This window comes from Anomaloglossus baeobatrachus, chromosome 5 (assembly GCF_048569485.1).
Source record: "Anomaloglossus baeobatrachus isolate aAnoBae1 chromosome 5, aAnoBae1.hap1, whole genome shotgun sequence".
Classification (NCBI taxonomy): domain Eukaryota; kingdom Metazoa; phylum Chordata; class Amphibia; order Anura; family Aromobatidae; genus Anomaloglossus; species Anomaloglossus baeobatrachus.
Genome location: NC_134357.1, coordinates 494,171,043 through 494,184,263, shown reverse-complemented (window position 1 = coordinate 494,184,263; position 13,221 = coordinate 494,171,043). Strand labels below are relative to the sequence as shown.

At 50.2% G+C, this 13,221-nt stretch overlaps 1 protein-coding gene across 1 annotated transcript; it reads left to right on the top strand.

Moving 5' to 3' along the window:
* Positions 1-9,611: 9,611 nt before the first annotated feature.
* Positions 9,612-12,413, top strand: LOC142312819 (E3 ubiquitin/ISG15 ligase TRIM25-like). The gene is given in 4 exon segments (XM_075351804.1): positions 9,612-10,434; positions 10,436-10,749; positions 10,752-10,985; positions 12,226-12,413. Coding segments are annotated over 4 exon segments (1,557 nt in total). The 5' UTR covers positions 9,612-9,613.
* Positions 12,414-13,221: the final 808 nt, after the last annotated feature.

Below are 13,221 nucleotides of genomic sequence, written 5' to 3'. Positions count from 1 at the left end.
GCTGTGGGCTCATCATACAGTGTATAGGGAGCTGTGGGCTCATCATACAGTGTATAGGGAGCTGTGGGCTCATCATACAGTGTATAGGGAGCAGTGGGCTCATCATACAGTGTATAGGGAGCAGTGGGCTCATCATACAGTGTATAGGGAGCAGTGGGCTCATCATACAGTGTATAGGGAGCAGTGGGCTCATCATACAGTGTATAGGGAGCAGTGGGCTCATCATACAGTGTATAGGGAGCAGTGGGCTCATCATACAGTGTATAGGGAGCAGTGGGCTCATCATACAGTGTATAGGGAGCTGTGGGCTCATCATACAGTGTATAGGGAGCTGTGGGCTCATCATACAGTGTATAGGGAGCTGTGGGCTCATCATACAGTGTATAGGGAGCTGTGGGCTCATCATACCGTGTATAGGGAGCTGTGGGCTCATCATACCGTGTATAGGGAGCTGTGGGCTCATCATACCGTGTATAGGGAGCTGTGGGCTCATCATACCGTGTATAGGGAGCTGTGGGCTCATCATACCGTGTATAGGGAGCTGTGGGCTCATCATACCGTGTATAGGGAGCTGTGGGCTCATCATACCGTGTATAGGGAGCTGTGGGCTCATCATACCGTGTATAGGGAGCTGTGGGCTCATCATACAGTGTATAGGGAGCTGTGGGCTCATCAGTGTATAGGGAGCTGTGGACCCATCATACTGTGTATAGGAGATCTATGGGCCCATTATACAGTGTATAGGGAAGTTGTGGGTCCATTATACTTTATAGGGAGCTGTATAGAGAACTGTGGAGACATCACACTTTGTATAGATAGCTATGGGGACCATCATGTGTACCTAGGAGAGTGACTCAGGAGACATTTTTCAATGTTAAGTAGTGGACACTTAAGCATTATTGTTATAGGGGCACTCAGGGTATTGTGACCATCACAGGCACACTGGGGGCATTATTACATTATAGGGGCAAAATGTGGACACTTTTCTAGGGCACTTTCCAAGGGCAATAATAATTTTGAGGGTGCAATTTTACCATCTAGAGGGCACAAATGAGGCATTACTATGTGGGGGTACAGTGGGGGCATTAGTATGTGAGTTGGTAAGAGGAGCACTGTTATTGTACTACACAGCAGGTGCAGTAATAGGGTCACATGGCAGCAGTGGCTCAGTATTGGGGTATCAGGAGGATGAGGGGTTTGTGCGGGTCGGGAATAGATGGGGGTCGGGGCTGGAAATGTGAGAAGTCAGATGAGTGTTGTAATTTCTGCAGATGAGCCCTGGCTGGAGAAGTCGTCATGTCTGGGCCAGAAAGAAAAGACGAGAAAAGTGAATGACTCCATCAAAAAGATCAGCTTTAAGTCACCACCTATAACTGTACTATAATCTCTCACATGTACTGCAGGACTGATATCTACCACTATATGGTCACCATATGGCGGTAATATCAGTGTTGGCCTTTGTGTATATTTATTTTCAGTAACAGCTCGGTCATCTGCTGAGGTTTCTCTATACCCATTATTAAAGGTGTGATACTATAGTTGTTACCAGGTTAGGGGGCCCATTCAGATCTTTCGCCCCCGAGCTGAACCACTAGCTACGCCACTGCCTGGTAGTCCACATCCAATTTTTTTTTTTTTTACCACTTGTATCTGACATACCAGGAAACGATTTTGACTTTAAGGGAACTAAATCACCAGGATTTTCATATATAACCTAAATAGCCAGTGCTATAGTAGCACTATCAGGCTGATTCTGTATGTAGCGCCCCCTGAAGCCATCAGGGAGCTACAAGATTCTGCATCCCCACCAGGATGTAGGGCCTACCCCTTGGGCCTGGAAGGCCAATGTCTCACAAAAAAATCCAGGTAATCCCAGTTTTCCCCAACAATCCCCCATATAATAGTACAGGGCTAGGGTCGGACCCATGGATGGCCGCCTAGAGGTGGAGCCAGTCCAGTCCACTAGTTGACAGGGGAGGGGCGGACTGAGGACAGAGTCAGATAGTCTGAGTGTTGAGTAGTTAAAAAGTTGACAGGAGGAGACGCACTGACACGGGGTTGACCGTAACCTCGTACCCATGAGGGTAGTTGCTGGGGGAGTACTCTCGGAACTACGCACCGACGGGGTACAGGACCCTAGGACAGGCAGAAGCTGTTAACACCTGCACCGCGAGGGGACCATCAAGGACCTCGCTGACCCTATAAATCCGTAACTCAGTAGCAAAGAGCCGGGGACAGGACCAGAGACTCCCACCCCACAGGGTTCACGCTACCGTCATACGGACAGAAGTGGAAAGAAACACCGGACGGGGACCCCCAGTTGCTTTAGGCCACGGGGACCCATTAACCAGAGACAGGTGCAGGGAAAGAAGGTACCAGATTACTACACTGGCACAAAGGGGACCTGAAGGTGAAACCAGCCGGCCTCAGGTGACCAGTTACCACCAGCAAAAGTGAGTAGAGACCAGTTGCACTGAACCTTTGTGTGGACTACCTTCTTCCGGCACCAATCATTACACCTACCCTCTGGGGCCCGGCCCTGCATGTGGTGGGCCTACCATCCAAGCTGCCATGAACACCAGCCCCAGTAGTGGACATTGTGCAGCGGCGGCTCCATCTACATAGCCGCAACACCGCAAGTGGTGTCACGTGTGAACACTACTCTATTCCCCTTTACAAAAAAGGGCCCAGGGCACTGAACCAGGCAACGGCCACCAGAGTGACATTCTCAAGATATACACTGCCCGGAACGGAGTACCCCATATCCCTGGGTGCGACATATACATACCTTTAGTGGTCAGATCGGATGTTTAGGTTATGAAATCCAAGAAAGTAAAGTTTATAAAATCATCAGCTTCTTGAGTGACAGCAGCTGAGGATCAGATAATATCAGGGATGGGGGGGGGGGTATGCATAGTTATCCCCCCCCTCCTCCTATTAGAATCAGCATAAGTATTATACAATTGATTTACTTTGACTTGCAGGACCTGTGGTGAGGTCATGCCCATGTGACCAGAAGGGGCAGGGCCTCAACCAACAGAAAATGTTGCTTCCTGGTATCAGCTTTGATATATACAAAAATCTTTGTGATTGGTTCCCTTTATAGGGGGTTGTCTCTTTAAAAGGGGTTGTTTGCCCTCAGTTAAAATAAAAACCCCTCCCGTGCCAGCGCTGTTCCAGTGGTGTCAGCACTTGCTCTCCCAGGGCTCATGTGAGGTGGTGTCACGCGAATCCTGTGCCCACTCAGAGCTGGCTTCACTGTCCCCGCCTTCTGGAACATCCTATTCATGTTTGATACGTCCGGAGTGTCACATCGTTGGTGCTCCCAGCCCAGGAGCGCCAACGCTCTTCTCTGCTCACCTCCGCAGCCTTTGTCCAGTCCCGTGGTCCCCCTGTCCCTCCGTCAGCCCGCCCGCCATGTGTCAGAGATGCAGACGTTCCTCCTCCTCCACGCTTCCTGATCCTTCCCCTGGCTCCTGAAGCCCGCACAGTAGGGCTCTTGGGAGCGTGCTTGCGGCACAGCGGCGCCACTTTTTTTTTTTTAAAAAGGGCCAGCACGACCTAACTCAGAAGTGCTTCCCAACCAACGGTTTTGCACAGTGTATATTATCCATCTACAAAGTATCCTCCGCTATTGGGAAATGCCTATTCAATGTGTCCCCGGAGCTAGTCTGCTCGTCCTAGTAGTCAGGTTCCTGTGCTTTACCCCCTCTCTGTACTGTCCCGTGACCTTTTTTTGTTCCTGCTTGGCATGGTCTATGCACCAGTCTGTGTATATCCTGTGTCCTCCAGACCCTGCCTGCACTTTCCCTACTCCAATGGCCTCTGGAACCAGCCTGCACCAGTTTCTGTCTACTACTGTCTACTAGTTTACTCCAGCTCCCTGGTCTTCGTCTTCTGGAGCCAGCTGCCGTGGGATCAGGATCCGCTGGGGCTGCCTCCTGGCGGTTACTTACCAGCATTCTGTTTAATTCCACCCTCCTGTGGTTGTGGTGAAGTCTCGGTAGCCACTCGGGTCTGCTCCTCTAGGTCAGCAAACTGTATCACGGATCAGTGGACCCACTTCCTCCTCGGCTGGTTACCCAGCCGTGACACGGAGACTGGGAGAGGGAAGCTAGTGCCGAGTAGGTGCAGGCCTCGCGTGACATAACCTCGCATAAGCCCCATGAGAGTAAGTGTCAACACCACTGAAATTGCGCCGGCACCGGAGGCAAGTATAGGAGTTTTCATTTTAAATGGGGCAAACACTCAGGTACACTTTAAAAAGGGAATCTACCAGGTCCTCTATGGCCTCCAACCCAGAAGCATTCGTATCTACATGCCCAAATTTCCTTCCCAAACCAGCCCTGTTGAATGCTACACCCTGTGGGCATAACATTATTTCCACGACCTGCATCACCGCTAGCTCACGGACATATCGCGCACACACACAGCTAATTTCGGCCACGCCAGTGCACCTTTGAAGCTGGGTGGACTCTACCTGGCTTCATTAGCTGCTCTGCGCATAACCAGAAGTTCAAAAGCAGTGTATGTTCACAATCAAGGGCGTGATAACACAGAAAGAGGGTCGACTAGTCTGGGAAATAACGCCCCTCTGACTAGTCAAGGGCATAATTAGCATAGAGAGCGAATTTTACAAGTTTGTTTTTTTTAAACATTCATATTATTGAATAACAGTATACAGGGCTGGTTAAGCAGGGAATTTGGGCATACAGCTTTGAATGCTGCAGGGTAGCAGGGAATAGGACATGACAGGTTCCTTTTAATTGGATTGTCCACTACTAGAACAACCCTTTCTCAATCAATTTAAACTTCAATATTCTACCCCCCCCCTCCCCCCCCACCCTCAAACACCGAAGATACTGTTCGGAAGCACATAGCTCAGCAAGCAGGAGCGCTCTGCTGGTGCAAGAGCATGCACAGGCTGCATAGTAAATTTAGGGGACTTTGGGAGAAATATTCTATAATATATTATATATATATATTTATATTTATTTATATTTATTTATATTTATTTATATTTATTTATATTTATTTATATTTATTTATATATAATTATATATATATATATATATATATATATATATATATCCCAATCACCGCCGGCTTCACTATCCCAGTCTTCAGACTAATAAGTAATTAAGAGGACGTCAAAGCTGCGCCTCACTTCTCAATTCTGCATGAGACAACGCCTTAATGGGAACCAGTCACCAGATTTGGCGACTATAGACTGCGGCCATCACCAGTGAGCTCTTACATACAGTATTCTGGAATACTGTATACAAGAGCCCAGGCCATACTGTAGAATGTAAAAAAAAAAAAAAATCACTTATAATACCTGGTGGGGGCAGTCCGGTCTGATGGGTGACGCTAGTCTCTGGTCCGGCACCTCCTCTCTGCGGCAATCGCCGTTCTCCTTCTACCCAGTCCACTGTGGATGACTTTTTCCCCAAGTCATCCACACAGGCGGTATTGCGGTCTTGCGCAGGCGCACTTTGATCTGCCCTGCGTTGCCCCTCCGTGGGTAGGGGTTGGTGATCCCGGGGCCCGGTAACGGGGTTAGATGCTTGGCCTGGTGGGCGCAGGGACGCGGGGGCAGCGCTGTGCCTTGCGGCACTGTGGTACTCACTCAGCCTGAGACGTTGACACAGTTTTACGATAAACCACACGGCTGGAAAGACTGTTCCCACGGACGGCTGCACTTGCTCTCCCAGTAGGTAACGGTGATGTCCCTTTGACCTGCACCTAGTGTTTCTGTGTTGGTAGCGATGGGTCCCCACCGGTAACCCGCTCCCCGGCTTCAAGCTGGACCGGAGGAGCTCTCCTTCGCCCGCAGACGCTGGCCCTGAGGAACTGGTGCCCTGGCGGTGGCGGTGTTCCTCCTTAATGGTTGGACTGTTGCCTTCAAATCGGGACTTTGTTGTTGGGGGGATCTACGTCCCCTTCACTGACAGATTCGGCAAATTATGGCGACTCCTAGCCTTGCCGGGGTCCGAGAGGCCCCTGCCCTGGTGCTGACTGTCCTTTGCACACTGCTCCAGACCGCCGGGTCACCACCCGTCCGCGGTCCTTCCAGGAACTCCCGAACAGTCACTCCTCTGGACAGTCACCGCCGTTGCTGACCTTGCTGACCCTGTCCTGCACACAGCTGGACTCACTTCAGGCTTTCTTTCAGTCACCTTTCACCTTCCTTCACTTTCCCTTACTCCTCCTTTACCACTTCACTTCCCTAGCTTAACTTCTTGTTACTCCTTCCACTTCCTCCTCCTAAACTAAACTGCTTGGTTCTTCCCGTGAACTCCTCGGTGGGCGGAGCCAACCGCCTGGCCCACCCCCTGGTGTGAACATCAGCCGCTGGAGGAAGGCAACAAGGATTTTGTTTTAGCTTTGGTGTTCCTAACTGGGGTGTAGGGTGTGTTGGTGCATGACCTGTGACCCCTGGCTTGCCCAGGGCGTCACACATCCATTGGTCCAACCCTAGCATGGTACCAGTCTATGGCTATGTGCACACAGTGCGTTTTTTTGACGCTGCGTTTGTGCGTTTTTGGCCGCTAAAAACGCACAAAAACGCACCTGCGTCGAAAAAACGCGGCAAAAACGCACGCGTTTTGCCGCGATTTGGTGCGTTTTTTTGCTGTGTTTTGCTGCGTTTTTGCTCACTGCGTCCTTATGCGTTTATCAGTGAACAAAAAAAAAAAAAAAAAGGTCTGATGTCATTTCCTTCTTCAATGTGTTCTTCATTCTCCACTAGTGTATGCAGAAGAGCAGACAGCTGCAGAACTACAAGGCTCAGCATCCTCCATCCAATAGTGTATGCAGGAGAGCAGACAGCAGCTGTCGAACTACAAGGCTCAGCATCCTCCTTCCAGGACTGTATGCAGGATTTCTTTGCCCCCCCCCAAACAAAAAAAATGACGTGGGCTTCGCCATATTTTTGTATGCTAGCCGGGTACAGCAGGCAGGTACGGGCTGCCCCCAACCCCCAGCTGCCTATTTGTACCCGGCTGGGAACCAAAAATATAGGGAAGCCCTTTTTTTTTTTTAAATTTCATAAATTTCATGAAATAATTTAAAAAAAAAAAAAAAAAATGACGTGAGCTTCGCCCAATTTTTGAGTCCAGCCGGGTACAACTAGGCAGCTGGGGATTGGAATCCACAATGCAGGGTGCCCAAGCTTTCTGGGCACCCCTGCTGTGAATTGCAGTCCCGCAGCCACCCCAGAAAATGGCGCTTTCATAGAAGCGCCATCTTCTGGCGCTGTATCCAACTCTCCCAGCTGCCCTGATGCCGGGTGGCTCGCCGGGTAATAATGAGGTTAGGGCTAGCTGTATAGCTGGCCCTAAGCCCGAAATTCATGGTGTCACGCCAATATTAGACATGGCCACCATGAATTTCTAGTAATGATAAAAAAAAAAAACAACACAGAAAAATATTTTTATTAGAAATAAAACACAACACAATTAGTGACTCCATCTTTATTGAAATAAAGAACCCCCCTCCGCAGTAATCCTGGGTCAGGGTCCCGCGCCATCCAATCCGGATCTAATATCATCTGATCGGTTTGCTGGAAGGCAAAGCGATCAGATAATGTGTCAGGATCAAGTGCCTGAATCCCATCACACATCAGCTGATTGTATAAAAGCCGTTTATACAATCAGCAGATGCATCGGTGCAAAAAAAAAATAAATAAATAAATACTCACTTATGTGCTGATTACCGGCAGGTCCTGCAGCGATGGGGCGGGAGTCTGATCCCGTCCGATCGCTGCAGCAGCTGCCGGTAATCAGGGATGAAGTCTCCTGACGCATCCGCTGATACCGGCCGGGCGCCCGCGTCACCGCGATACTTACGATCACCTGATGCGTCAGGTGACTGCATCAGGTGATCCATCGCAAGGTCCTGCATACATCGGAGCTTTCCCGGCCGTCTGCACACAGCCGGAGCGGGGGTGGCGATACCGTGAGAGGAGATGGGAGCGGGCATGGCACCGGGAGTCTGCAGACAGGTGAGTATAACTTTTTTTTTTTTCCTACTGTTAACTTTTGTTTTCGCAGCCGCTTCCACCTCCCGCCCAGACATGGCGCCGCACGGCAGCATACATGCACAGGACGGGAGATGGAAGCGACGGTGACGGTATCGGGAGGATTCACGCTTCTGTATATACTGACAGAAGGAATCCTCTTCCTGTACACGTCACTTTACTACCCACCTCCTGCGTTTTTGGTCTTAGAAACGCACCAAAACGCAGCTATTTGCGTTTCTCATTGCGTCTTTCAACATCCCATTGAACTCAATGGATGAAAAGCGCAGTGAAAAACGCGGGAATAATTGACATGCTGCGCTTTTGTGGTCACCACAAAAACGCAGCTGAAAAAAAACGCTGTGTGCAGACAGCAAAAATGAAAACTCAGACTTTGCTGGGGAAGCAAAGTCCTGCAGTTTTGAGGCCAAAACCGCACCCGAAAAACGCGCAAAAACGCCACGAAAAACGCACTGTGCGCACATAGCCTATGGGGAATTTGGGGAAAAACAGATTAACTGGAATGTCTGTTACTGGCACTGGTCTTCTGGGTCCTTGGGGGTAGGTCCTGCATCCTGGTGGGGATGCAGTGCCTTGTAGCTCCCTGTTGGCTTCAGGGGCACTACATTATACAGAGCGGCCTGGGCTCTTCTATACAGCATTCTAGAATGCTGTATATATGGGATCAATGGTGGTGGCCACAGCTTATAGGGGAAAACCTGGTGACAGGTTACCATTAAGTCAGTCACAACCATACAAGTACCGATATTTACTACAAAAGGATAGATATTTGCCACAAACGCTGATATATTGCCGACTCCAGTCACAACATTGTACTTGTTGACTACGGTAACCAAAATACAACAGATAAAATTCATAAACTGCCTGTTCTATTTTTTTTTCAGCCATTATGCCACAGGTACAAGTAACAAAGAGTTAAAAGAAAAAAATTACACTGCCTAAGGCTACTTTCACACATCCGGTTTGAGCAGTGCGGCTCAATCCGGCTGTGAAAACTATGCAACGGATGCGGCGAAAACACCGCATCCTTTGCATAAGTTTTTATATGCGGCCCGTCCGTTTTTTTCCGGTTGCGGCATGCTACTGAGCATGCGCAGTGGAAAAAAACGCATGCGGCGAGCAGATGCGTTTTTTTCCGCATCGCGCCGCATCCGGCCTCCATAGGTATGCATTGAAAAATGCGCCGCAGCGGCCGGATGCGGCGCGATGCAGTGTTTTTTGCCGGAGCAAAAAACGTTGCAGGGAACGTTCGATCCGGCCGCGGCATCGGCTAAATCTGCCGCATGCGGCAAAAACCGGACCGAACGCAAGCCCCTGCGGCACAATACGGCACTAATGTAAGTCTATGCAAAAAAACCCGCAACCGGCGTTACAAAAGCCGGTTGCGGTTTTTCTGCAAAACGCCGTATTGTGCTGCAGAGCAAAAATCCGGATGTGTGAAAGTAGTCTAAGCTCTCCACACCCTTTTGGAGGAAATCGAAACTTATGCTTTACAGGAGGTGGAGTTCTATCCTCGAGGAGCTATATGTGAAAGAGGTCGTACCCTACATTCCCATTTCTACACCTTCGGATATGGCGTCCGCTTCTATGAAAGAAGAGTTGACCTGTTCCGTCTGTCTGAACATCTATACCGATCCTGTAAGTCTGAAATGTGGACACAGCTTCTGCTGGGAGTGTATCGAGAATGTGCGTAAAGCACAACTTGGATCTTCAAGTCTTACATGTCCTGAATGCAGAGAGGAGGTTCAGGAATTACCATCGCTGCAGAAGAATGTGAGTCTGAGTAACATATCCAAGCATTTCCTCTCCGCTCAGCAGGAACGAAAGACAGCGGACATCTTTTGCACTTACTGCATTCATTCCAGTGTAGCAGCTGTTAAGTCATGCCTCCTGTGCGAAGCTTCATTGTGTGAGGACCACCTTAAGGTACACAGCAAGTCAGCGGACCACATCCTGATAGAACCCATCACATCAACGGTGAACCGAAAGTGCTCCACCCATGAGAAAGTGCTCATGTATTATTGTACTAAGGATGCCACCTGTGTTTGTTTCTCTTGTGGCCTGGCTGGAGAACACAAGGGACACCAAATTGAATCCCTGACAGAAGCCTCCAAAAAGAAGAAGGAAAGCCTGAAGCAACATCTTGGACACTTGACCTCAAAGAGACAGGAGATGAAGAGAAGTTTGGAGACGTTGAAAGACCTAAAAACAGATATGTCTGAAAAAGCAGCTTGCTTAAAGGATAAAATCACCACTGTGTTCAGAGATGTCAGAAGGCAGTTAGATTTAATAGAGAAGAAAGTAGTTTGTGAGATTTCCAGTCAAGAGGAACGAGCGTCACTCTCAGTCTCTGACTTGATTGGTCAGCTGGAGATTAAGAAGGACGAGTTGTCCAGAGATACATCATCTTGAGGAGCTGTGCCGTATGACTGATCCACTATCTCTTTTACAAGCAGGATCTTCAAGTTCGTCCACAGGAGAGATAAGTGACAAGAGCGAGAAAATGGACATCCTACAGGCTATAAAAGGTTTTGATGAAGGTCTGATCGCGGCCACCTTGTACAAGGGCTTAGCGGAAATTGTGACCAGTATAAAGAGGAGATCCTATATCCCGGTGGACCCGCACATTTTCCTGGATGTTGAGACAGCAGCAAACTCTTTAGATGTTTCTGTAGACTTAAGATTTGCATCTTGTGTAGTTCAGAACAATCTCCCGAGACACCAACAAGATTTCAGTCACCTCAAGTTTTATGTACTAAAGGTTTTTCTACAGGGCAACATTATTGGGAAGTAGAAACAGGAAAAACTGGAACCTATAGGTTAGGAGTGGCTTACGCCACTATAGAGAGACAAGGCCAAACATCTTTCATTGGAAATAACAAGAATTCCTGGAGTTTCCGTAGGTTTAAGAATAAGTATTCCATTCATTATGACAATAGAAGTGTAATTGTGTCGCCCTGGGCAAGCCAGGGGACACGGGTAACAACACCACCACACCCCACACTCCAGGTAGGAACACCTCAGTCAAAACACAAACCCTTGTTGCCTTCCTCCAGAGGTTGATGATGCACACCAGGGGGTGGGCCAGGCGGTTGGCTCCGCCCACCAAGGAGCTCACAACTCTGGAGGCGGGAAGTAACCAGGCAGTTAGAGTCCAGTGAGGGACATGAAAGAGTGAACAGCAGAAAGCTCAGGGAGGAGCAGGAGTGAGGAGTGAAGCCCAGGCAGGGCAAGTGTGAGGAGAGCAGTAAAAGTAAAGAGCAGAGTGAAAGTGACAGAGAAGCCTGAAGGTCCGTGACTGTGTGTCCGGACGGAACCAGCAAGGTTGGCAACGACAGTGAAGGTCTGAAGTGGGACTGTCTGGAGGTTACTGAAAGGACCCCGTTGGCTGTGTGCCCGGTGGTCTGGAGCGGATACAAAGGACAGTCAGCACCAGGACAGGGGCTTTTCGGACCCCAGCAGGGCTAGGAGTCGTCGGATCTGCTAAATCCGTTAGTGAAGGGGACGTAGATTCTCCCAGCAATAAAGTCCCGATTGACGGCAACAGCCCGACCAGTACCGAGGAGACGCCGCCACCGCCAAGGCACCAGTTTCCTCAGGGCCAGCGCCTGCGGGCAAAGTGTAGAGCTCCTCCGGCCCAGATTGCAGTCGGGGAGCGGGTAACCGGAGGGAATCCACCGATACCATCAGACAACATAGGTGCAAGGAAGAGAACCGTCACCGTCACTTACCGGGAGTGCAGGTGCAGCCGTCTGTGGGACCGTCCTACCAGCCGTTTGTTTACCGTACAAACTGTGTCCGTGTCAGGCTGAGTGAGTACCATAGTGCCGCAAGGCACAGCGCTGCCCCCGCGTCCCTGTGCCCTCCAGGCCCTACACTCCACATCTCATCACCGGGCCCCGGGATCACCAACCCCTACCCACGGAGGGGCAATACAACACCCGGCTGCTCCCATCACCATCCCCGGGATCCCCATCTGAAGCAGCGGTGGTGCAGTCACCACAACCGTGGGTGGCGTCACGAACTATAACCCCAACAAACAACCCCCTTTCACTCACGGGCGAGGAGTGTCGCTCGAGACACCCCGGGATCCGGCCCGCAGCTCGAGCCACCAGGAGCAACTGCCGGACCCGAGCAGAAGGGGTGAGCGCGGTGTGCTGACACCCTCCTCCCCGCCCGCGACATAATGATAACTCACATACCCTCCAGTCAGACAATAGCCATATATCTGGATTATGAGGCTGGACACTTGTCTTTTTATGACTTGAGTGACCCCATTATACACATACACACAGTAAAAACAACCTTCACCAAGCCAGTGTATCCTGCCTTTCTCATTTGTGAGGACTGCTGGCTAAGAATTCTCAATTAAGAGAAAGAAAAATATATCGTAGATGCACCCCAAATTTAGAGAAAAAAAAAAAGGTAAAAATAAAAATGGGGTCCGTCTTATAGTCCGGTGTTGTCTTACCAGAGGGGGGCATCAGTGGTGGTGAAGCAGGGGGTCACAGGAGGCAGAGGTCGTGCTGGCAGGTGCGACGGGTCAGTGGCAGCAGGCACGGAGGTGGCAGGCGCGGCGGCGTCCGTGACGGGCGAGTGGTGCAGCAGGCCGGTGCAGTGAGTGTCCCAGTGTCCGCGGTCCTGGTTCAAATTAGTGATGTGTCGGTCGTGAATGATCCGACGCAAAGATCCGGCTCCATGCTGTGACTGACAGGAGCCGGATCCTCAGTGAGAAACTAAACTTTCCAAATGGCTCTTTTCGCCACGGAAACCCCGCCCACCCGCTGCTAACTCCTGCCCACTCAATCTAATTGGTCCCTTGTAAGTGGGCGGGATTTAGCCACGGGTGGGCAGGGTTTCAGCAGCGTTACTATAATTTTAAATAGGTGTTCACTTGCGGTGAACACATTTAATGGGGAGCCAAGAACGATTCGAATGAGCCAGCTCTTTTTGGTGAGCGGAGACATGGGAACCGGACCACCAAAAAGAGACTGCCCATCACTAGTTCAAATGATGGCGCCTGGAGCGGCAGATGCGCAGATGGAGCCATCATCCAAGTGCTCCATCTGCGCACGCGCCCGCTCCCAGCGCCATCATTTGAAACTGGAACCGCGGACACACTGGGAAACCTCAGACCTGCCGCACAGCCACCTGCACGCACAGAGTGGCAGCCAGCAGGC